This window comes from Giraffa tippelskirchi, chromosome 12 (genome assembly GCF_054371585.1).
Source record: "Giraffa tippelskirchi isolate mGirTip1 chromosome 12, T2T-mGirTip1v1.2.pri, whole genome shotgun sequence".
In the NCBI taxonomy this organism is placed as follows: Eukaryota; Metazoa; Chordata; class Mammalia; order Artiodactyla; family Giraffidae; genus Giraffa; species Giraffa tippelskirchi.
The window spans coordinates 60,095,250-60,119,847 of NC_137286.1; the positions used below are offsets into that span (position 1 = coordinate 60,095,250).

At 41.8% G+C, this 24,598-nt stretch overlaps 1 protein-coding gene across 3 annotated transcripts in view; it reads right to left on the reverse strand.

Moving 5' to 3' along the window:
• The window catches only part of CERS3 (ceramide synthase 3), a 173,868-nt gene that overhangs the window by 139,374 nt on the left and 9,896 nt on the right, over positions 1 to 24,598 (reverse strand). For all 3 annotated transcript variants that reach the window (XM_081551357.1, XM_081551358.1, XM_081551359.1), the window contains one exon: positions 2,262 to 2,435. In XM_081551357.1, coding sequence (XP_081407483.1) covers positions 2,262 to 2,434 — 173 coding nt within the window. In that variant the 5' untranslated portion in view covers position 2,435. The remainder of the gene's footprint in view (positions 1 to 2,261; positions 2,436 to 24,598) is intronic.

Sequence of the window (24,598 nt, forward strand, 5' to 3'; positions counted from 1 at the left end):
GAAAAAATATAAATTTCTACTTCAAAAAGCATGGTCTTGCTCTCATGTTAAATTTTCCTTCCTTCTTTTGCATTAAAAGAAGGTCCATTAATTGCATTAAAAGATTCTTTAATTGCATTAAAAGAACCAGTCCATCCTAAAGGAGATCAGTCCTGGGTGTTCATTGGAAGGACTGATGTTGAAGCTGAAAACTCCAATATTTTGGTCACCTCATGCGAACAGCTGACTCATTGGAAAAGATCCTGATGCTGGGAAGGATTGGGGGCAGGAGGAGAAGGGGATGACAGAGGATGAGATGGCTGGATGGCATCATCGACTCGATGGACATGAGTCCATGGTTGATGGACAGGGAGGCCTGGCGTGCTGCGATTCATGGGGTCGCAAAGAGTCAGACATGACTGAGCGACTGAACTGAACTTTGCATTAAAAGAGATATGAAAAGATATGAAAAAAAGAGATGAGAGTAGTGGAGCAACACAGAGCTTTCTGCAGTGTCATGGGATGGAAAAAACTAAGGGTGAGTTATTGGGAGTTAAAGTTATAAGGAGGTAGGAAAGACTATACTTAACCCCTTGAGAAGAAGTCAGAATGGCCCTAGGGATTAAAAGAAGATTTGATTTCTTCCTGATAATTGTTGGAGAGGCCAAGACCAGGACACAGCAAGCTGGTCTTCCTCAGCTATGCTGCTTTGGCAAACAAAACACTTTTCTAGTTCACCGTCTGATCAAATGTTGAAAATGGAGCTGTCCACCCCAAAGTAGGAAATCTTCAAGAGTACAACCTGAATGTCAAGTTCAAAGATCATCAGACACTACTCAAGAAAAGCAAGTATTTCAGGACAGCAGAGTAATTTGCTAATTTACAAGTACAGTAGCACAATTCTAATTTATTTAGGCATTCTTTGACAAATCCAAACATGTGAGTAAAAGCAGAATTAACTGTCAAAAAGGAAAAACATTGTCAAACATTCTCAGCTAGAGTTTAGTGGTATCAAGCAGCTTTCTTTTCCTCTCCCTATCAATTGCACATTGCTGGCCAAAGTAAAGTTATTTATACAGAAACATTTTGGACAATCCATGAAACAGAGTTGGTCAAACTAACCTTTGAGATGAGAACCCTGCAAATGGTTATAAACGTACTATCTGCACCACAGTTAGTCTTGGACAAAATGATCTTTATCAGATTTTGCCTTGAAAGAGAGTGAAAGTGAAAGTCACTCAGTCGAATCCGACTCTTTGTGACCCCATGGACTATGCAGTCCATGAAATTCTCCAGACCAGAATACTGGAGTGGGTAGCCTTTTCTTTCTCCAGGGGATCTTCCCAACCCAGGGATCGAACCCAGGTTTCCCGCATTGCAGATGGATTTTTACCAGCTGAGCCACAGGGAAGCCCAAGAATACTGGAGTGGGTAGCCTATCCCTTCTCCAGCGAATTTTCCTGACCCAGCAATTGAACCAGGGTCTCCTGCATTGCAGGTGGATTATTTACCAACTGAGATATCAGGGATTTTGTCTTAAGTTTATCCAACTCTTGACATTTGAATATTTTGTGCCAAAAAAATTAATGTGCTAATAACAGTTTTTTGAGATAGAGACAACTACCAAAATTATAGATGAACATTTATCTTCAGTTATCATGACACTAGTGCAATTTTAAGAAAAAGGTTGGAAGTAATATCTATTTAAAGTAAATTAAGAAAAAGAAAAGTTCACTTTTTCTGAGAAAGCAAATTAATATTTTCTCTTTGATTTCCTTATACTTTGGAATGAAGGCTTGCTATTAAAATTTGCAATAAACCTTTAAAGTAAACCATGCTGTAAAACAATATTGTTTGGTCTTTAATGAGCCATTTCTGCTATTTTATAGGCATTCTAAAATGATTATGCATCTACTAGTCATACTCTCCTAATACTGCTGACAAAAGACATGGGCATGCATGTCTACTGTCAGACAACATGGTACGTGGGAGATGAGCTAAGTTCTTGTACCATCATTGACACTAATAAGCTCTGTGATCCTTAACCTTTCTCAATCTCAATTTTCTTCACTGTAAAACTAGTGTATTTGTGGAGACAGAATTTCTAATTTTTATTTGTTCAGCTTCTAGACAACATTTACTGTGCATCTGATTTCATGAACTCCCATTAGTGGTGACCTCTGAGCAACAAATTAAGATTCTTTAAGGATCTTACCAAAATTCTTTATTCTAGAGGTGGAGCAAAGGGGAATGGAGAAGAAAGACACACAAACACTACTTACTTTTGAAAAAAATGTCTGATAATTATCAAGACAAAAGCATATGGAATGGTCATATATAAATGAGAGGGCTTCACAAAGATGAGTCCATCGTGATCTTCAAGATCTGACCATTTTATTGTTGGAGGAAGCCAGAATCTTTCCAACCAAAACCATTCTTTAAATGTCTGAAACATTCTAAAAGGATGAAAAAAGAATACATTAGACTTATAAAACAAATACTTAAAACTGAGACAACATTGACACCTTTACTCAAAATACCTAAACTAGAGAGTTTTGAACAGAGGGTGAGAACAAAGTACTATTATTTAATGGACGTCATGGCTCTTCATTGTATTAAACAGGTATCACTGAGGGCAGGAGGAGAAGGGGATGACGGAGGATGAGATGGTTGGATGGCATCACCAACACAATGGACACGGGTTTGGGTGGACTCTGGGAGTTGGTGATGGACAGAGAGGACTGGCGTGCTATGGTTCATGGGGTTGCAAAGAGTTGGACACGACTGAGCAACTGAACTGAACAGCTTCTGCAGAAACTCTCAGAACAATTTTGGTCATAGCATGGCAAACTGAAGTTTAACACACCACTGTTCATACTCTTTGCACAACATACATTAGTATTATGGGAATGTATCTTCCTCTTATATATTTCTATCATATGAAAATTAATTTAACAATAATCTCTACAATTTCAATATGGCAAAGGCCAACTTCATAAAATCTCCAAGTAGGTATCCTAAGAATTTCTGTAGGAGATAAAGGACAAGTATATTTAACTTTGTATTACAATGAAGAATTCAAATTTCCCCATGTCAACAAATATTTACAGAGATCCCATTATTTCTCAAGCCCTGTGCTAGGCACTGAGGATGCAAAGATTAAGAATCCAGTGTTCTTCCCCTAAGGATCTTATATTCTGTGGGCAAGGCAGGCCTGAATGACTGACACACTTTTTTTTTAGGTACAATAAAACAGGTTTGTAGTGGCTGCTTTGGGCTTCCCTGGTGGCTCAGATGGTAAAGGATCCGCCTGCAATGTGGGAGACCTAGGTTCACTCCCTGGGTTGGGAAGATCCCCTGGAGGAAGGCATGGCAACCCACTCCAGTATTCTTGCCTGGAGAGTCCCCATGGACAGAGGAGCCTGGCAGGCTACAGTCCACAGGGTCACAAAGAGTCGAACACGACTGAGTGCAACTAACACACAGAGCGGGTGCTGTGGAACATGGTGATCAGCACCAAGCCCAGCCAAGACGTGTCAGGGAAGGAGCACTGGGACAGACGACCCTCGAGACGTCTTGAACGGTGAAAGGAAGGGAAGGGAAGGGAAGTTGCTTTGCTCAGTCATGTCTGATTCTTTCTGAACCCATGGACTGTAGCCTACCGGGATCCCCTGTCCATGGGATTCTCCAGGCAAGAATACTGGAATGGGTTACTATTTCCTTCTCCAGGGGATCTTCCTGACCCAGGGATTGAACCTGGGTCTCCCGCATTGCAGGCAGGCGCTTTACCCTCTGAGCCACCAGGGAAGCCTTGAACAATAAATGGAAATAAACCAGAGAAAGGGAGGAAAATGGGAAAGAGGAAATAGAAGTTCTAAGGAAAGAAAGTACACTGATCAAGTAACGAGAAACAGAGCATAGAGATGCTCCAGTCTCATCATTTGTGCTATGACAACTTTAATCTTGACATTTTGATCTTGAGGATGCTTTGACCTCATCATTCAATAGTTAATCAGAGAAAGAAGTAAAAAAAAGTCCTCAGATTCACTACAGGGTAGTTAAAAGAACTCTATCAAAATCTCTTGACTGATAAATAACCCAGTGCTCATGGAACACCAGCAGTGTGGTTCAGCCACAATGTAAGAATCCAAGATGTGGGATGCTTGGTCACACACAGGTACCCAGAGCCTCAGTTTGTTGTCCCGCCATAATTACTAACAGTGCCCCTTCCTTTCAGGAGTGTCCCAGTTTGGGTAATTAACCATACGGTGACTGTCATCAAAAGGCTGGTGAGACAGTTCAGACTTGGTCACACAGGGTCTGCAATCCATGCTAAGGAGCTTGGGCTTTAGCTAATGGAACCGATGAAGAGGATTATGCAGAAGAATAAAATGATCAGATATTTTAGAAAGGCTGCTTGGGCTTCTAGGTTCTCTGTGAGCCCATGTGGTATCTTTGTGCTGACTAGAGGATGGCGTTCCCTCTGGGCAGACTCAGCCCTTCTACCCAGCACATGAGAGCTGGGTTTCAGCCCCCCAAGGCCCCCTCCTCCCACACCCAGCCAGGCACATACATGACTGCTCTCTGGCCGTGTTATGATGCACATTTCAGGACCCTGGAAGATGGGAGAGCAATTCCGAGTTTGAGGTAGTAGATACAGTTAGAAATGGGAAGCTGCAAAGAGCAGCGGCATCAGGGAGCTGAACATGCTGATAACAATGCTGTTCACAAGATTATACATGAGATCCAAAGTGGGCAGAGAATAAAGAGAGGCCAAAAAAGAAGTGAGAATGAGGGGGAAAACAGAAAATTCAAGCAGCCAGAGGTCAAAGAACAAGTCTGGTGGGAAGGAGACTAAGCACCCAAAAAAGTGTGAAGACTCCATCAGAGGTGAGGTTGGCAGTGGAGTACCTATGTTACAGATTTCTGATGTCAGATAAAGAGGAATTCCAGAGCATGGACTCCAACATCCTTTGGAAAAATCCATACCAAAACCAAACAACCAACCCTGGTGAGACACTCCCTATTTTATTTCATTTCTTAACCACTGCTCAGAGACACGCACATTCAAAGTAGCAGGAACCCAGTCACACCCACACCTGCAAGGCTTCTGTAAAGAGAAAGAAGGACTGCTTTCTTTTTCATGTATTAATCATTTTACTATAACTTTTACCCTGGAGGAGGATAAGCACCATTAATACAGTCACAAAATTGTGCAAATATGGTGGAATAAAGATCATCAAGGATGATTTACTGAATACTTTCCATCAGTTTTGGGGGCTACAGAAAGGAAAGGGATGATACTGGACTTTAGGGAGCTTCAAACTGAGTGAGGACTGACCTAGATCGGGCTCAGGAAGAGACGGTGTGAACTGATGAAAGAGTTGTCAGGAGGAAAGAATTAACACACTTCCATAAGCGAACTGAGAATTCAGGACACTGAACGCACTGGTTGCCTGAGCCATCTGACATGCCGGACCAAAGACGGAATCAAGAGAGGAGATCTATGATGAAGGGCATGGTCAGATACAGCTCAGAACAAGAGGAGGCACAAGTCTTTTGAGTCAGACTACAACTAAAGTTCAAACTTCCTACAGATCTTAGAAATGAGCCCAGGCAACAAGAGTCTCTCTCATCAAAGGCAAACCTCATTCCACGCCTGTGTCCTTCACTGCATCAGAATGAGCTACTCCTGCAAAGGAGACCTATTTCTTCTAAAAGTTTGCCTCAGCATGTTCATTACATTATTGGCTCCAAATTTAAGAAACTATTACTCAGAAAACAAATAGCAGTGGCAGTGAGTTTGTTTTGGTATTATTATAATAATCTTTATACAAAATAGTTTGCTCACTCCTAAAATGCATCTCCAGGCAGTACAGATTATTTCATCCAGTGTGAAACATAACTAAAAAACAGCTTTCAATGGTTATATAGGAGTTGCCATGCTAAATAATATGCAAGCAATAAAATGAGATTTGTTGAAAGCCTAGTAACTTTAATACCCAACAACCAAAAAACATATAAAGGGAGAGAGAAAGAACTCAGAGTTGCAAGTGATCCCCTGGAAAATGTAGCTCAAACTGAGAAAAAACTACATTATTTACTATTCCTTCATGTTCTGTCACCAACTATCAATTATTACTGCTTCAAAAGAGTTAAGAATCTCTTCTTCACAGAATACACAAAAATTAACTCAAAATGGAAGCACAGACCTAAATATAAGGGCTAAAGTAATAACACTCTTAGAAGGTTGTGTAGGAGTAAATCTTTATGACCTTAGGTTAAGCAAAGCTTTCTTGTTTATGACACCCAAAGCACAAAAATAAAAACCAGAGAAATTTGGCCTTATTGAAATTTTGGTTTTCAAACAAACTTTTTGGTTCTCAATGGATACCATCAAGAAAGTGAAAAGAAAATCCATAGAGTGGGAGGAAATATTTGAAAATCATAGATCTGATAAGGAACTTATATTTAGGATATGGAGGAAAGTGAAGAAGAACTAAAGAGCCTCTTGACAAGGGTGAAAGAAGAGAGTGAAAAAGCTGCTTTGAAACTCAACATTACAAAAACTAAGATCATGGCATCCAGTTCCATCACTTCATGGCAAATAGATGGGGAAAAAGTGGAAGCAATGACAGATTTTATTTTCTTGGGCTCCAAAATCACTGCAGATGGTGACTATAGCCATGAAATTAAAAGATGCTTGTTTCTTGGAAGAAAAAGCTATGGCAAACCTACACAGCATATTAAAAATCAGAGACATTACTTTGCCAACAAAGGTCCACTAGTCAAAGCTATGGTTTTTCCAATAGTCATACATGGATGTGAGAATTGGACCATAAAGAAGGCTGAGCACCAAAGAACTGGTGCCTTTGAACTTTGGTGCAGAAGACTCTTGAGGGTCCCTTGGACAGCAAGGAAATCAAACCAGCCAATCCTCAAGGAAATCAGTCCTGAATATTCACTGGAAGGACTGATGCTGAAGCTGAAGCTCCAATACTTTGGCCACCTGATGTGAAGAGCTGACTCATTAGAAAAGACCCTGATGCTGGGAAAGATTGAGGGCAAGAGGAGAAGGGGGTGACAGACAAAAAGATAGTTGGATGGCATCATGACTCAATGGACGTGAGTTTGAGCAAATTCCAGGAGATAGTGAAGGACAGGGAAGCCTGGCGTGCCGCAGTTCATGGGATTGCAAAGAATCCGACATGACTTAGAGAATGAACAGCAACAATAATGCTATAACACGGATGGCTCTTGAAAACATGCTCAATAAAAGGAGCCAGGCACAAAAGGCATATATCGTATGATTCTATTCATGTGAAATGTCCAGAATAGGCAAATGTATGGAAACAGACAGAAGGTTAGTAGTTTCTTAGGGCATACAAATGGGTGTGGGGGGAAATGTGGAGTGACTGCTAATGGGTACAGAGTTTCTTTGGGGTGATGAAACTGTTCACAAGTTGGATGTGGTATTGATTGCATAACTCTGTGAATATACTAAAAAACATTAAATTTCACACTTTAAATGAGTGAATTGTATGGTATGTGAGTTACATCTAAAGAAAAAAAAGTTAAAAACTCCCCTTCTAAGCTTCATCCCCTTTAAACCTTTACGTCTTTTAATCCATGGATCATGTTAAAGCTTCCTATCATCTCATTTAAGGGGTTTAAGAGTCATCTCCCAAATTCACCTGAGTCATGATTGTGTCCAAGGGGACTTCCCTAGCAGTACAGTGGTTAGAGCTCTGCCCTTTCACTGCCAAGGATGCACGTTTAATCCCTGGTCAGGGAACTAAGATCCCTCAAGCTGCACAGTGCAGCCAAAAAAAACAAAACAAAACAATGATGTGTCTATGAACTCAGAAACAGAAGTAAATGAAGGAAAGACTATATCCAGATTCAGACTTCAGCATGATTTTAAAGTTAATGGCTTTCTGGAAGGAAACAAGTTCATGCTTTAAAAAGCAAAAATCAACTAACTCCTCTGAAGAAGTGGTTCTCCCAGATGATAGCCCTTGGTACAGACTGTTCAATAGATGCCCACAGGCCAACATTCTAGCTCTGGGCAGTGGCTTTACTCATCCAGGCTATTTCTCCAGCCAGCGTCTCTACCATGCCTGCTCTCGAGATGAGATCTGGGGCTAAAATGCGACAAGCACTCTCCTCCTCCTTCCTGCCATTTCAGTCTAGTAGCAGGAAGCAGGTCACGTTCTCTTAGCCTCTCAGTAGCTGTCTTAGGGCCACAGGCCTGTTCCATGACTGCGGGCATCCTTCACAGTCACCCTTCCCTGACTCTAGCGTACAAGACGTGCCGTTCTGGAGGGACAGAGCACCCAGCCCTCATGACAGCAGGGAAGTCATTACTGTGCGTGGAGCTGGTGCCATGCCTTTCCCTCTGTGAAAGTCAAGGTGGACAATTCTCCATCTGCTGGCTGTTGGCCTGGGATGGCCTGGGCTTGGCCAAATGGACACTTTACCCAGGACTGTGAATCTGGAGCAGACAGGGACAGGCAAGAGTGTGGGAGCAGATGGCACTTTACCCAGCTGCTGGTGCTGAGAAGACAGCTGTCCTCTCTTGGCTTCCTGGCCTTCCTGATCGCCGTGGTCTCTTGGTTTCTACTGTGGTCCAGGTTTGACCTACCACCCTTTTTTTGGTGCTGTGAGTCACTTTCAGTGAAGTCTTTTTTTCAAGGTAATAAGAAACAGGTGGCTTCCACTGCTTACAATCAAGAGTGATGACTGATACACCTATCATTCTCCTTACCCTCTTTTAGGAGAAACTGATAGCTCCAACTCAGCTGTCTGAACCTTAAATTTAGCAACAGTGCCTGTTCTTAGGATTTCCAAATGGGGAAGCAGGAACTCCCTTGAATAACTGAGGAGGGGCAGGTAGCTTGTAGCATCTGTCAATTTCTTCCTCTGGTTAGCCACTGATCTCCTCTTGTCCGCAATAGACACTCACTGGTCCCCTTTCCTTTCTTTCTCTCCCATTTTTGCTCCTGTTCTGCATACTATGTTTCAAAGTTGACAGTGGCGCTCAGTCATTACTTAAACGTTTTTTGGTTTTCAGCATAACACAGGCTACTGGCCTCCCTGGGCTAGCCTTAAAATGTTTGGTGAATGACAAATATTATCTACACAGAGTGGAATGGTACCTGATGCTGTTAACTAAGTATTATAATATTTAAATAATCCTTAGATGGAAACAAAATGAGATGGAAAGATCCCTGTGTTTTTAAAACCCCACAAGTTACTGCTTTAAAAAAAAGTCCTAAGCATTTGCAACAATGAATCTCATTCTGGGACCCTACCCATGACTCAGTCACTTTTGAACACTCTGAGAAGCTCACTAAATATCATATCAAACTCATAGCCCACCTCTCATCTTTATTAATTTGGCTGAAATCTAGGCTTTTCTGGCAACTGAAAATTGCCAAGAGTGTTGACAACTCTTCGGTCTCTGCTTAGAGTCCTCTGGGAAGCAAATGTATTCATTTACTCCTTGGCCATTCTCAGTCCCTTTTTTTCTCATCAGCTACTCAAACTCCCATTTCTCCCATTCTTTGTACATTCACTAAGTACTGAAATCCCTATTTACATAAAAAGAATACCCAAAGGAACTTCAATTTTACCTATATAAAAATTTGAAGCTATTTTTAAAAATAGGAAATATTTGCAAGAAAAGTACCTGGAGTTACTTCCTTTTACTTTGGGGAAGTAATGGAGGTGGCATCTTAACCCAGCTGTGTTTTCCCACTAATACTGTGGAAATTTTAAACCCTATTTTCAACTCCAGCTGCCAGTAGTTTGCAGGAAAACCATCTAATGCATGTAGGATTTTATGACTCATTATTTTCTGACCTCATGGATACAGAACCCAGCAGGGTGAAAGAAGCCTGCTGAGCCACTTTCTTAGACACACACTATTAAATCTGACCTTAGGACTTGAAGAAATAAAATCATCTGGGTTGTAAGTTTATCACTATTTGAGGCAACATATTTGCAAAGTACTGGAAAAAAATGTATTACTCAAACTATTGCTGAGGTAAGAACTCTAAATCAGGCTGAGGTTTTGGACAGCTTCTGGTATCTATCCATCCAATCTCAACTATAAACACCACATCAGTTGAGAAGATAGCTCTACAGAACATATCTCTTGGATATGAGGGGAATGAAAGAAAGTGTCTCTACAGAACAGAAACTATTGCTCAGATAGAGGATGGTGATGAGAAATGGGAAGTTAAGAAAATAAGTTTAACTGAAGTAAAGGTAAATTTCTGAGCAATGTGAGTGAAAGAGAGACACTCTTGAATCCATATTCTTGGCCTTTGAGTATTATCATGGTTGGAGGATATGAAAGCTGGTGAGAGTTTTTGTGACTGGGTGGCCGGCTGGATTCAGTGGGACCAGGGTTTTCTGGTGAAGAAGAGTCAGCTCTAGAAAAGCAAGGATCTTGCCCAGCTCATTCACTGCTGTATACCAAGAGCTTGCCACACAGTAGACACTACATAAATGTCTGCTGAATGAATCAATAGAGGGCTTATACTATGGTCAAAAATGATATCTAATTTAACTATGTACAACTTCATTTTTATTAGTTGCAAAACAACTTTTAAAATTTGGTGCAGGAGGTCAGGCAGGCATGTTTATTTACCTTCAATCCATTTGTTTTCTTTGGAACTAACTCTACTAACTCACATCAAAACAACTGGTTTACGCCTTTAAGACAAAACACAAAGAAAAATGTGAGCACCTAGCTGCTTCCTGTGAACTGTGCCAACTGTAAATTCCAATTCTAAAAGCATTTTAAGTTGTGCCTTTTCAAATGGATAAGACAATGCAAAGGACAGACCAACTTAACTCTGAAGGATATTTATTATGACTAAGTTAGTGCATAAAAAGTTAATAAATACTTGGGCTTATAGCTTTAGAATACTGAAGAGAAGGAAAAAAAGAGTCCTATATTTTAGGTAAAGAATTAACTTCCAATAAGAAAAAAATATTTTAATTCTCTCATATTGAATTTTACAGTTATATCAATTTAAAGCCTTGAAGAAATTCAGAATAGATTTAGAGGAAAATTTAAAAGGAGGAGATTTAAAAGGAAAATTTCTGAGGATCTGTAGCAAAAACATGGTATCACCTCGACTAAGCCATTGAGGGGTATCAGGATGTTCTAGGTATCCATTCATCCTGACTTTTAGTTACAGACCCCCACCCTAACCCCCAAGTTTAGCCTGGACACGTGGCTGCCCTGCCATGCAAGACAACATTTCCCAACCTCCCTTTAGCACGGCTAGATGTGGCCATGTATGACTGCGTCTCGGTCGGCGACACAGGAACGGAACTGATTTGGGTAATCTTCCCAAAGACCAAGCTGCATGCTGGTTTCTCCTGCCCGACAGTTGAGAGTGGGGATAACAGACCCGGAGCAGCCTTTGAAGCCAATCGGCACATCAGCCTCAGTCTACCCATATCTGGACTGTATGTGCAGGAGAAACAAACTTCTATCTCATGTAAGTCACTGAATTTTGATGCTGTTTGCCTGCCCTGTGAAATGATCCTGGTCCCTTTAGTCCTTTACCTATTTCCCTTTGCAGCTGGCCCAGGAGCTTTGTAAGTAGGGAGAGGTGGAGAGACACTGCAGGAGCAGAGAGTTTGGTTCTTGGCTCTGGTGTGCTTCCAGTGAAGGCCCCAGTAGCCCCCGGCAGCCAGCAGAGCCCATCAGCACCTTCCTGAGGAGTTTTGTGGCCAAGAATCTCCAGAGAAACACTCCCCAATTGACAGTACCCTAGACAGCAAATTTCTTGCAAGTTTCTGAGGGCTGGTTGCATAGCCAGACAGTTCTCCTGGTTCCATTAGCAAACCTCTATGCTCTTTCAACTCCAGGAGTTGGTGATGGACAGGGAGGCCTGGTGTGCTGCAGTCCATGGGGTCACCAAGAGTCGGACATGCCTGAACTGGTGCTCTTTCAACAGGGTCTGCACATAAGCCCTGGGGGCTACTTCCTTGTGTACTCTATCTCAGCCCCAGGGGCCGTGACTGCTTCCTACAACTGTGATTCCTATAATCTTTAGAGTTCTTCCTACTGGCCAAACCTTCATTCTGTAACGCTTACTGACTTGATGGAAAAGTCTAACAAACTTCATGTGCTTACTCTAATACCAATTAACAAAAGCTAAAGTTACACTGAACAAAAGGCCTCTGAAACTGAAATGAGAAGAAAGAGGCTTCTTATTTTCCCCTTCTGATGCTGTACATAGCGTCTGCTTAGAGATTAAAAGACTTGAGATTTCAGGAAGATGTGCTTCTGCATTTTTGCTTCCACTGATTCCAAAGCATAGGTTAATGTCTCCATGAGCCAGCTGTCACTGTCTACTAAGACAATACTTTTGACTGTTAGTAAACATTATGGAAAAATTTCCAGCAGAGCTAATAAACCCTTAAAATGCCAACAAGGCACTTGGCATCTGAAAGGGTCCCTTTCTCTCTCAGGCTAAGGCTCTTCCCGTGGTGCTGTTTTCTTCAAGCCATGTTTCTCTGGCTCTGTAAGGAAACTGTGCAATATGCCTTGATCTAGGTTCCTAACTTAAATAATGAGCCAGTAACATGTAATTCCTAGAAAAATACAGGCAGGGTCACCATTTCCTGTTGTGTGCAGAAGAAACCCCTCTTGCGGATGGCTTTGCCTTTGGCTTATTGTCCAAAGCAACTCCAGCTGTGTTTGCAGGCGGCTCTCCCCGGAGAAGGCGAAGGCACCCCACTCCAGTGTTCTTGCCTGGAAAATCCCATGGATGGAGGAGCCTGGTGGGCTGCCGTCTATGGGGTCGCACAGAGTCGGACACGACTGAAGCGACTCAGCAGCAGCAGCAGCTCCCTGTCCTCCCCAGTGTGCTCTCTCTCACACTGTTCCACAGCGCACTTTCACACATTTCCCCAGTGCGCACTCTCACACTCTTCCCCAGTGAGCAGTATCTCAGTGTGCACTCTCACACTCTTCCCCAGCGCACACTCTCACACTCCTCCCCGGCGCACACTCTCACACTCTTCCCCGGCGCACACTCTGACACTCTTCCCCGGCGCACACTCTCACCTCTTCCCCGGCGCTCACTCTCACACTCCTCCCCGGCGCACACTCTCACACTCCTCCCCGGCGCACACTCTCACCTCTTCCCCAGCGCACACTCTCACACTCCTCCCAGGCGCACACTCTCACACTCCTCCCCGGCGCACACTCTCACCTCTTCCCTGGCGCACACTCTCACACTCCTCCCCGGCGCCCCTCTGACACTCCTCCCCGGCGCACACTCTCACCTCTTCCCCAGCGCACACTCTGACACTCTTCCCTGGCGCACACTCTCACACTCTTCCCCGACACACACTCTGACACTCCTCCCCGGCGCATACTCTGACACTCCTCCCCAGAGCACCCTCTGACACTCCTCCCCGGCGCACACTCTGACACTCCTCCCCGGCACACACTCTCACACTCTCACACTCTTCCCCAGTGCACATTCTCACACTCTTCCCTAGTGTGCTCTCAGTTCACACTCTCACACTCTTCCCCAGCAGGCAGTCTCTCAGTGTGCACTCTCACACTCTTCCCAGGTGCACACTTTCACACTCTTCCCTAGTGTGCTCTCTCTCAGTTCACACTCTCACACTCTTCCCTAGTGCACTCTCTCTCAGTTCCCACTCTCACACTCTTCCCCAGTGCACACTCTGACACTCTTCCCCAGCGCACACTCTCTCAGTGCACACTCTGACACTCTTCCCCTGCGCACACTCTCACACCCTTCCCCAGGGCACACTCTCACTGCTCTTCCCTAGCGCACACTCTCTCAGTGCACACTCAGTCTTCCCCAGTGCACACTCTCACACTCTTCCCCAGTGCACACTCTCACACTCTTCCCCAGGGCACACTCTCACTGCCCTTCCCCAGCGCACACTCTCTCAGTGCACACTCACAGTCTTCCCCAGTGCACACTCTGACACTCTTCCCCAGCACACACTCCCTCAGTGCATGCTCTGACACTCTTCCCCAGCGCACACTCTCTCAGTGCACACTCACACTCTTCCCCAGTGCACACTCTCACACCCTTCCCCAGGGCACACTCTCACTGCCCTTCCCCAGCGCACACTCTCTCAGTGCACACTCACAGTCTTCCCCAGTGCGCACTCTTCTGTGAGTGAGAACCTTGCAGCGCAGCCCTGGAGCACTGGACCCCTGGTCTGCTCTCTTAGGCTCTCTTTTGCTCCCTTCCCCCCACTCTCTGATCCCACAAGCAAGCTGGTCGACTTTATGACCCTTAGAGCAAAAGGCAAGCAAACTCCTTTCCTGCCTCAGGACTTATGCGTAGACTGCTCCTTCTGCCTAGTATCCATCTTCACACTCCTCTCTCCTCCTTATCCTTCAGGTCTCAGTTTAAGTGCCTCTAAGATCTTTATCGAAACTTTCCATGACACCTGACCCCATCACTTCTACAGCTGAAAGAAACACTCCTGTTAAGATTCTTCCATTACTGCATTCTTTTTCTTCATAACATGTATCAAGTCTAAAATTATATATATGTTGATATGATTAAAGTCTTGGTTCCCTCCCCAGACTTCAAGGTCTTCGAGAGCAAGGACTACAGTTTTTTTGCTCACAATAGTATCCGTAAGTTGGCCGACAAAAACTGTAGAAACAGTAAGTTCTCCATAGATATTAACGGAGCCAGTATAACACAGCGGTCAATCACATGGAGTTTGGAGACAGACTGTCTAGGTTCTGACACTTTAACTAGCTATGTGCCTTTGGACAACTAATGACAATTTCCTTATCTACAAAACAGAAATACTACTACACTGATGAAGTTGTTAAAATGACAAAGTGACTAAATATTTATAAATGACTGTATTATATGCCTGTTAAATTGTAAATTGGAGTCAAGCTATTAAATACCATGTTGCCCTTCTAAAGAGAGGAACTAAATGAACTTTCAGTTCCTAAAATTCTATACATGACACCTATTAAATTAGAAGACAAATTTAAAAATAACACTCAGTGCTAACAATGCTGTAAATGTTTTATATACATCATTTACATGTAAATATAAAACCATTACATTCCTATGTTACTAGTGGCAACATAAATGATACCACCGTCCTGGAATGGAATAATAAATTTTAAGAGTCACTAAAATGTTCAAGCCTACCTAGAAATATGTGTTATCTGAACAAAAAAATTTAAACACTAGTTAATAAATAACACTTTAGTGTTAGTAAATAATGGATTTTTAAAATCTGAGATGTTTAAATACATTTTAAAATGTTAATTTTATGTAATAATATTCAGTTAATGCTAAAAATTGTGAAATTTATTGGACAAGGAAATGGCAACCCACTCCAGTACTCTTGCCTGGAGAATCCCATGGACAGAGGAGCCTGGCGGGCTACAATCCGGAGGTTGCAAAGAGTCAGACACGACTGAGTGAGTAACACACAAATGAAATTTATAAACATGAAAAGTGTTACAACATGTTTAAAAAAAGAAAATTCAAAATTACATCTACACTATGAGCACATGATAGTATATGGTCTATATAACATATTATTTTATACATATACATATACGTGTATGAGCATGTTTGTAAAGACAAAATCTAGATGGAAACATGAAAACAATAATTGATACACTAAAACAGCAAAATTCTATTTAAGATTTTTAAATTATTGCTTTCCCAGTAGGCACCCAGCTCCCCATGACTAAAAGATGTTATTAAGGTGATTTATTTCACCTTATTTTTTTTAAGGGACTAATTTTTAAGTTAATGTTTCAAACACAAAAACTAATAGCTGATTTGAAATAAGGCAAGTTTGCTACCTAGGTAAAACTTATCACAGCCTTTCTATACACACAAACAGGTAGCTAAAATTTTAAAATGTGCTTATTTGGTCAACAGGAAGACAGATTCTTGAGATCCAGCTATCATCTGACTTTAGATTCTGGATATAATAAAGATAACACAGCAAAAGGCATTTAAGGAGGCAGTAGTCACCAAAAAGTAATTCTCCTGGATGCCTCTTCACCTTTATCGGGTCTCTGGTTCATCTGTGATCTAGTCATTAACTGACAAAGACTGTTAAAGGCCAGCTCAGGACAGAGAGGCAAGTTACTAATGAAGTGTATTCAGACTGGTGGTATGGATAGGAGCTCACCCAAAAACAGGTATGGCTGAAATCACAAGGATGTGAAGCAACGTTACACAATAGGTAAGCTTCAGAAAAATGCAAATCCTAGAGTTCAAAGAAAAGGGGTCCAAGATGATTGAGAAGAAATCTATGAGAAAGCAATACAGATTTGATAATTTTGCCTTCAAAGGTAGAATTCCCTTCCTCTCTTCCCCCTGCCCTGACCCTTTTAGCTAACTTTAGAAGCCTAAAATACAAATTAATAGCTGGGTAACCAGAAAGTGGTGTTGCAATGGAAAGAAATCTTAACCCAATTAGCGTCATGTCAGCATTTCCTTTCCAGTTGCTGTTAAATATGTTGCTCTTCTCCTCCGAGTCCTTCCTTGCAGGCTCTCCTCCCTTGGCTGGTGAGTCACGCATCTTGCTTCACAAATTACCCTGTTATTAGTCCCAGGCACAAGTGAGTGATGTAGGCAAAAGCAAGGGAGTTGAGAACCTTGATGCTGCTAGTGACTCAGAGGAGCCCAAGGCGAGGCCCTCGTTCTGTCTCAAGTTTTCCCATTGGAGAAACTCAAGGATTGGCTGGGTGCAGAGCCTGCAGAAGTGCCCGTCTCACTTAGTCTCAGGTCAGGAAGGCTACCATACAAATCACAAACCTGCAATCGAAGAATTAAAAAAAAAAAAAAAGGAATGCAGTGCTACGTACACCACCTCAAGTAGCTCACTATCTTTCAAATAGCTGAAAAGAAAGAACCTTGGATCTAGAGTCAGATGGCCTGGGTTCAATCTGTCACTTAATAGCTAAATGGTCTTGGACAACTCAGCCTCTCTGAATCTTCATCTGAATTACCATTAAATGGTGCTAATTCTACAAGGACCTGTTGTGGATTAAGACTGATTGCTACTGCTAAGTCACCTCAGTCGTGTCCGACTCTGTGTGACCCCATAGATGGCAGCCCACCGGGCTCACCCGTCCCTGGGATTCTCCAGGCAAGAACACTGGAGTGGGTTGCCATTTCCTTCTCCAATGCATGAAAGTGAAAAGTGAAAGTGAAGTCGCTCAGTCACGTCCGACTCTTATCGACCCCATGGACTGCAACCTACCAGGCTCCTCCATTCATGGGATTTTCCAGGCAAGAGTACTGGAGTGGGGTGCCATTGCTTTCTCCGTAAGAGTGATTAGGTATGTAAAAATACCTGAATACAGTGAAGTACAGAATCAATGTTATATAATGATACTATCTTATTATCCTGACCTTATTGGGTAGGGGCAAGAATCTCTAAATCTTAAATAATAAGATTAAATGCTAAGTTTAAAAAGATTTTCCAAGGGAGAGGAATGGGACACCTCCTGTCCTTCTTAGCTGCCTTCCTGCCATGAGGTCCACATCTCTCACTACTGAGAAAAGATAACTGATTTCGTATTTTTCTTTCAGTAAAGGAAGCCCACATAACAGACACAAACTGTGCTAAACAGATGGCCTGGAGACATACCCTGGAGAGGCTGCATTGTGTAGTGTCCTGGTTCTGACCTCCTCGGTGATCACAAGGGGGACGCCCAGACCTCCCCCACAACACACTGAGACAGAATTTCAGGACAGGATGAGTAGGAACCCGAGGCCTACTGGCCTGTCAAGAATCAGTGTTTGGGAATCTGAACGCACATCCTCACCCCTTTAAGGCTATATGATCTCATCTGTAAAACAGGTATAGATATTTTTTTGTCTGTAAAATCTAGGTCAGGATTAACGAGGCCATGTGTCTAAATCACTTTGCACAATGTTCGGTGTATAGTAAGTGCCCAGTAAACTGCAGGTGTTGGTACTGTGGTCACTATTTACACTTCCTCCTCAACAGTACTGTGGACTTCCAGGTGGCACCACAGCCAGCCATCATTCATTGATTTCCTACAATACCTTGATCAGTATTGAGGTTACTCGACCAAGTGTTAGTCGGGGAGAAGCTTTTCTGAGGGATAATTCATTTCTTTGACAGGGTAGGTAATTAATTTTCTCAGTGTCAACAAGATTTCTTACATCATGGTACTTGTCCTCTGCAGTATCAACAAAGGAACCTTCTATGACAGAGAGTGAAACCTATAGAAGGGTGGACAGCCACATCTTGATCAAGAAGGAATTCGGGGGTTTCCCAGGTGGTCCAATGGTTAAGAATCCACCTTGCAATGCAGTGCAATGCCGGGGATACTTGTTCGATCCTTGGTCCAGGAAGATCCCACATACCATGGAGCAACCAAGCCCATGTGCCACAACTACTGAAGCTCGCAAGCCACCGAGTCCTGCTCTGTAATAACAGAAAGCCCAAACACTGCAATGAGAAGCCCAAACACCACAACTAGAGAATGCCTGTGTGAAGCAATGAAGACCCAGCACAGCCAAAAATAAATAAATAATTTTTTTAAAAGGAAGGAATTTGGAACATCTGTCTTACTCACTGATAAAGAGGAGGAAAATTACTTTTAGGGAAGGACTTAGTGGCTCACCAGGGAAGGCTTCCCTGGTGGCTCAGATGGTAAAGAATCTGCCTGCAATGCGGGAGGCCTGGGTTCGATCCCTGGGTTGGGAAGATCCCCCTGGAGAAGGTAATGGCTATCCACTCCAGTATTCTGGCCTGGAGAATTCTGCGGACAGAGGAGCCTGGCAGGCTATAGTCCATGGGGTCGCAAAGAGTCGGACTTGACTAAGCGACTTTCACTTTCACTTTGGTGTTAGCAGGGCACTGATGAAGCAAGCCCCCAATTTTAATATTTAAAATAATATTTGCTTATAAAATATTTTTTGCTGCCTCTGCAGAAGGAAGCATCCCTTGGAAAAGACTAAGACGACAAAGATTCCCATAGTCTTCAGATAAGAGTGGCGTGCATGAGTGTCCTACAGCAGAGGACAGGGATGCAGTGAAGAAGTGCAGAAAAATAACCTCAATTACACGTTCCCAGCGCTTTCTTCTTTGACTCAGAAATCACTAAAAAAGAACAATAGAAAGGGAGATTTCCCTCTAGCAAGTAGTGCTGGCATGAGATTGGGAAACTGGGCACCTGCTGGGATAGTCACAGTTTCCTCCTTTGAGCAAAAGGGATAGGTCATGTTCCTTCCTCAGCCAGGGCAACTTCATTGTCTGTGGCCACCAGCTCTTGCTATTTACTCACCAAAAGAAAATAACTTGTAAGATCTCAAAACTGAAAAAAAACTAGTCATTCCTGTCCAGGTCTGTCTAATGCAAGAAGTCCCTTAATGAAAAAATGCATATAACATCCAGATTTTAAGTAGATGGGGGAAAGACAGACAGAGAGATGGAGACAAAGAGAGACATGTGGCATTATCTGCAAAGTCTGGAATACAGAGAAAATATTTCATCTATTAATTATACTTTTGGGAGAATTAATGATTAAAACCATGGCTTTAAATTTACGGATCTTTTGCCTGCAAAAGTACCTGGAGGGGAAAACATCCTGGGTATATTATATGAAAATGTGACATATTATTTAAAAATAAAAACTTCCCTAGGTTTCTACACTTTTCAAATATACATTCTTTTGAAAAGGGCACCCTTAAATTTCTTTCCAATATATATTTATATGATTTTTGTTTGTCTCTTTGATTTCTGCCATTAGCTGCTGTGAATCAAAGAAAATAGCACACTGAACATACCAAGGTCTCAAGTCAGTGCCACATCACATTTAGCACCAACCCCGTTTCCCTGGCTGGGGAAGGTCCAACATGTGCCAATTCAACCTGCTGCTACTCTACTGATCATGAGGTGGGATCTACATGTTTCTAAGCCTTTTTAAAATTCCTTCTTCTCTAAACTAAAATTTATTGAGTATTTCCTCAATTTTTTTTCTGCTAAACCATACAGTAACCTGATTCTGTAAAGCAAGACCACTTGGGAACCTAGAGAAAAGTGGTGGAACTGGGGCTGGGCTGACCCACAGGGCAGGTTGCTGGTTCCACGTGCTGTAAGAGGGGATTCCAAGTTCCCCTGAGTCATTCATGTTGCTGACATTTAATTATAAACGTCCTAAGGTTGACCAAAAAGAAAAAGATGCTCAGAAAGTGAACAAAATAATCATATGATATTCAATTCCTACTGTACTGAAGAGCACAGATCCAGAAGTTTATTGTTTTACCTGTCAATCCATATTAACACTTAGCTCTTTATACATTTTGAGCTTAGAAACAAGATTTTGTCCATACAGATGTTCAAATGGTCTTTCTTTCCTTATAGTATCTATAATGTTATAAATCAAGGGTTCAATATGTACTGGAGTTAATGTATTGTGTCTGATATGTAAAGCGGAGGTCTATTTTCGGAATTTCTAGTCTTTTTCATCGGTCTAGTGTGATTTTGACTTTAATATATTTTTTTAAATTCCCTAGTTAATTCTTCCTTTCAGCTAGTATTGAGAACCACTACCAGCTACAAAGGCTTCCCTGGTGGCTCAGTGGTAAAGAATCTGCCTGCAATGCAGGAGACACAGGAGACTCAGGTTTGATCCCTGGGCTGGGAAAATCCCTTTGAGGAGGGCATGGCAACCCACTCCAATACTCTTGCCTGGAGAATCCCATGGACAGAGGAGCCAGGCAGGCTACCGTCCATAGGGTGGCAAAGACTCAGACACAAGTGATGTACACACCAGATACAAAATTATTAGGCCAGACCAGAAAGGTTATAGGGGGGAATGGAATAGAAGAGAAAACATCAATACATATCAAATATTGTTTGGGAAACTTTTTCCAATTAATGTGTGTGTGCATTCTAAGTGGAGATATGAACATATTTACCATCAGTGATCATCAAAAAGCAAAAAAAAAAAAAGTTTGAAAACCACCACTAAAGTGTAACCTGTGAAAAAATTACTTAGGAAAACCCAACCTGAATATTATTTTACAGTCATCATCTACCAAAGTTCTGAAGTTTTTCTCTTCCACAGGTGGTTGTAGACCAGAATTCACAGAAAGCCGATATACTGGAAACAAGCGAGGGAAAGCCACTCACAGCTAATGCAGCAGGAGGAGCTCGTTACAAGCTCGCAGTGCTGACCCAAGGCCAGAAGTCACAGTGAGACTGTGATGGGAACATCACACATGAGTACTGCTCATCTGCACAGTGTGAGATTTGTTCAGCATCAGCATAGTTTACAGTTTTAAAGTTTTAATCAGATGTCAAGCAAGAAAAATCTGAGGGGAAGAAATTGAAGCCAATTTAGTTATTAAATGATGTTAAGTAATCTTCATTATTGAAGAAAAGGCTCTTAGAATTTTTGCTTGAATCTTGAAATAATTATTGTTCAGCCTGTCAGTCTAACCAATGAGTTATTTATTGACTATCTGCTAAAGTATGTCTGGCCAGTGAAACCAAATAAAAGAAATGGGCCTTGTTTTTGAATGCAAGGACTCTATAAAGAGCAACTGAATTGTGGCATATGATTTTCCCTCCCTAATTACTTCATTTTAGAACATGGAAATGTAAGTAAAAAATGATTTCAAATCCCTCAATGTAATATTTTATCTTTTTAAATAACCTAAATATATGTATCAGCTGCGAATTTTATATTTTCCCATTAATGAGAATTATATTTGGTAATTATTTCACAATATATACAAATATCAAATTATTATATAACAACATCTGAAACTAATATGTCAATTATATCTCAGTTTTTTAAAAAGCTAGAAAGCTGCTTCCATTTCTTTCTCCCGGTCCAGTGACTACACACCACATGTTTCAGAGGGCAGAAGGTCCAATCTCTCGCACTCTATGACATGAGAACTAAACTTCTGCTGAACACACACACACAAAGTATGTATGTTTTGATTTTGTTTTTATATTATGCACATGAATGTATGTGACTGTGTCTGTGTCATGTGTGTGCATGTGTGTGCGCCTGTGTGGGGTATGTTTGTGTATACCAATCCTGAGCAGAGGGATTTGGAAATTCTGGTTAAGCAGCTCAGTTTCCTGGTATTTCCTGAAGATATAATTCAGGAAAAAAAGGGAACCTTTTCATTGAGTTCGAATTTCTGTACACTAAATGCCAGCTATGCATCAGGTTTCTGGCCAGCTCAGTTCACACTCCTTAGAACACTGCACAACTGCTCTCCAAAGACTTGCCAGTGACCACATGGGCAAAAAAATAAATAAATAAAGGTAAAATGGTTCTTAAAATGAACCAAAACATTTTCTATTTGAGTAGCATATAAACACTCACTGCTTGGGAAATTCTAAATCCTCCTACCTGGGAAAGGAGAAATGTATCTCAAGGTCACACCCCCTCTTACATAGCTCTCTTCCATTTGTTAATGGGTTTCCGCAGAATGTAAGGTCTGATAATAATGAAATTTCAAAATAATTTAACTGTTTCAAAACACAGTGATTGCTACAGTCCACTTACAATCAAACATCTGTCCCCGTTCATAGAAATCCCTGGAGAGAATTCACACTATTACAGTATTATATAAGGTTAAAGATTCTTAATCTCTCCATCCACGTGCTGTCTGAGAGTTTATTACCTAAGCCTTAACTTAATTAGGCTTTTAACTCAGTTTATATTTTCATCATTTAAAATCTTTGCTACAAGACACAATTTTAAGGCAACATGACCCATAAAATGATGAGACTGATTGTTGCACTGGGCTTACAAAAGTAAGTCTTGCCACTTTAGAAAGCCTTCTTTCACAGCGCCAACTCTCTGGTCTGGGTGACACAGAGTTGTTCGGTCATTCTGGGTCTACCAGCTACATAAAAAAACTCAGGGTGTGTAAGCCCAACAAGGTCAGTGGTACTGGGTATGCAGGTGTCGCCAGGGAAAGGAAGAATACAGTTGCACTGGATTCCAGCGGAAGCTTCCCTGTGTTCCCCTTGTATCTCTCTGATATGGTCTGCAGTTTATTGGGATTCAAAGTTAGGGACAGATGCCAAAATACCATTCTTGTGCCAACTGGCCTACTTAACTCCAGGCTTTTAGCTTGTAAATAAGTCAATTGCTCTTGCCCCCAATCTATCTTTATAAAGCTGTATTATCTCCAGTTCAAGCTTTATCCCTAAATTCAAACTGGGGAGGCCCTGGAAAGCCCAGGGCTCTTGAGTAGATGGCCTGAGACCTAAAGCAAATGAATGGTTGCCACACGACACTATGTTCCATGGGTTCTTGGAGCCAGACCCTCCTCCCACACCTATCCTGTCAGTAATGCTTCTACTATGGCTTTGTGGGCCCAGGAAAACTCAGATGAATTCACTGTGTGTGTGTGTGTGTGTGTGTGTGTGTGTGTGTAAATGTTTGCATATAAGCATATCCTTCCTGACCTCTAACTCTGAAATGATTAGAAGAACAAACTGACTTTTGTAAAAGAAGTATCTGATGTTCTTGCTTTTTGCCTGATTTTACTATGTTTTAGGGGAATCTTGGCACATGACTTTCATTACCTTGCTTCAGAGGCTATGTCAAAGCCAGACTGTATCTACCATAAAGAGTCTCAATAATCATAATGTGATTTTCACAGAAAGTCAGTCACACGATGACATAATAAATAAGCACCAGTTAGCTCCATGAGGGCTGGGTCTTGCCTCTGTGGTCACTGCTGATACCCCTACACCCAGAACAGGATCCAGCATGTCAAAGCATCAAGTTACTGGAGAAATGACTATTATTGATCGAAAGTCTACCATTTTTCAATCATACAGATGGCGGCACTTTGCATAATTTGTCTCTCTAGTCCTTATAACAAGGCTATGTGATGGACATTATTATAATTAGCTTATAAATAAGGAAACTGAGGTTTGAAGAATTTCACTAATTTGCCTAGGTCACATAGCAGGGATTCAAATCTAGGTCTGTCTGCCTTACTAGTCCATGTTCAGTCAACTTCATCATGACTTCACCCCCAGAGCAGAAGCAAATATAGACTGACGCTTGGTCTTTTGCTCTATCAGACATCAAAATTTGCGTATTATTATGGATTCAGAAACTCCTCCAGGTGGCAAGGACTCATAAAGAGATGATGGAAAAGGATAGGAATACAGAAGGCTCCAATCATACATATATTTCTGTGTGCAGAAAGGCAACCGAGTTCTGGGTCTCTCACTTCCCTACTATGCTGCTATAAATCTCACTGAGACTGAATTTCCTTATCTGAAAATGGCATGAGTCTTGTCTCATTGAACTAAATGTGAAATGCATAAATACACAATAAGGACTCAATTAGTGCACTTTACTACTAAACCCAGAATTATTTTCAAATTATGTAAATTAATGTGACTGGTTTTAGAAATGACAGAAATTTTTTAATGGGAAGACTATACAATTATTATCTGTATCTATTTTCCTCTTTAAGAATTTGTCCCTTTGTCCAGGATTTTACGATCAAATTTTAAGTGGAAACCCCCTTTTTAAAAAAGGCTTGTAGGGGAGAGAAATGAAAAGTGTTGT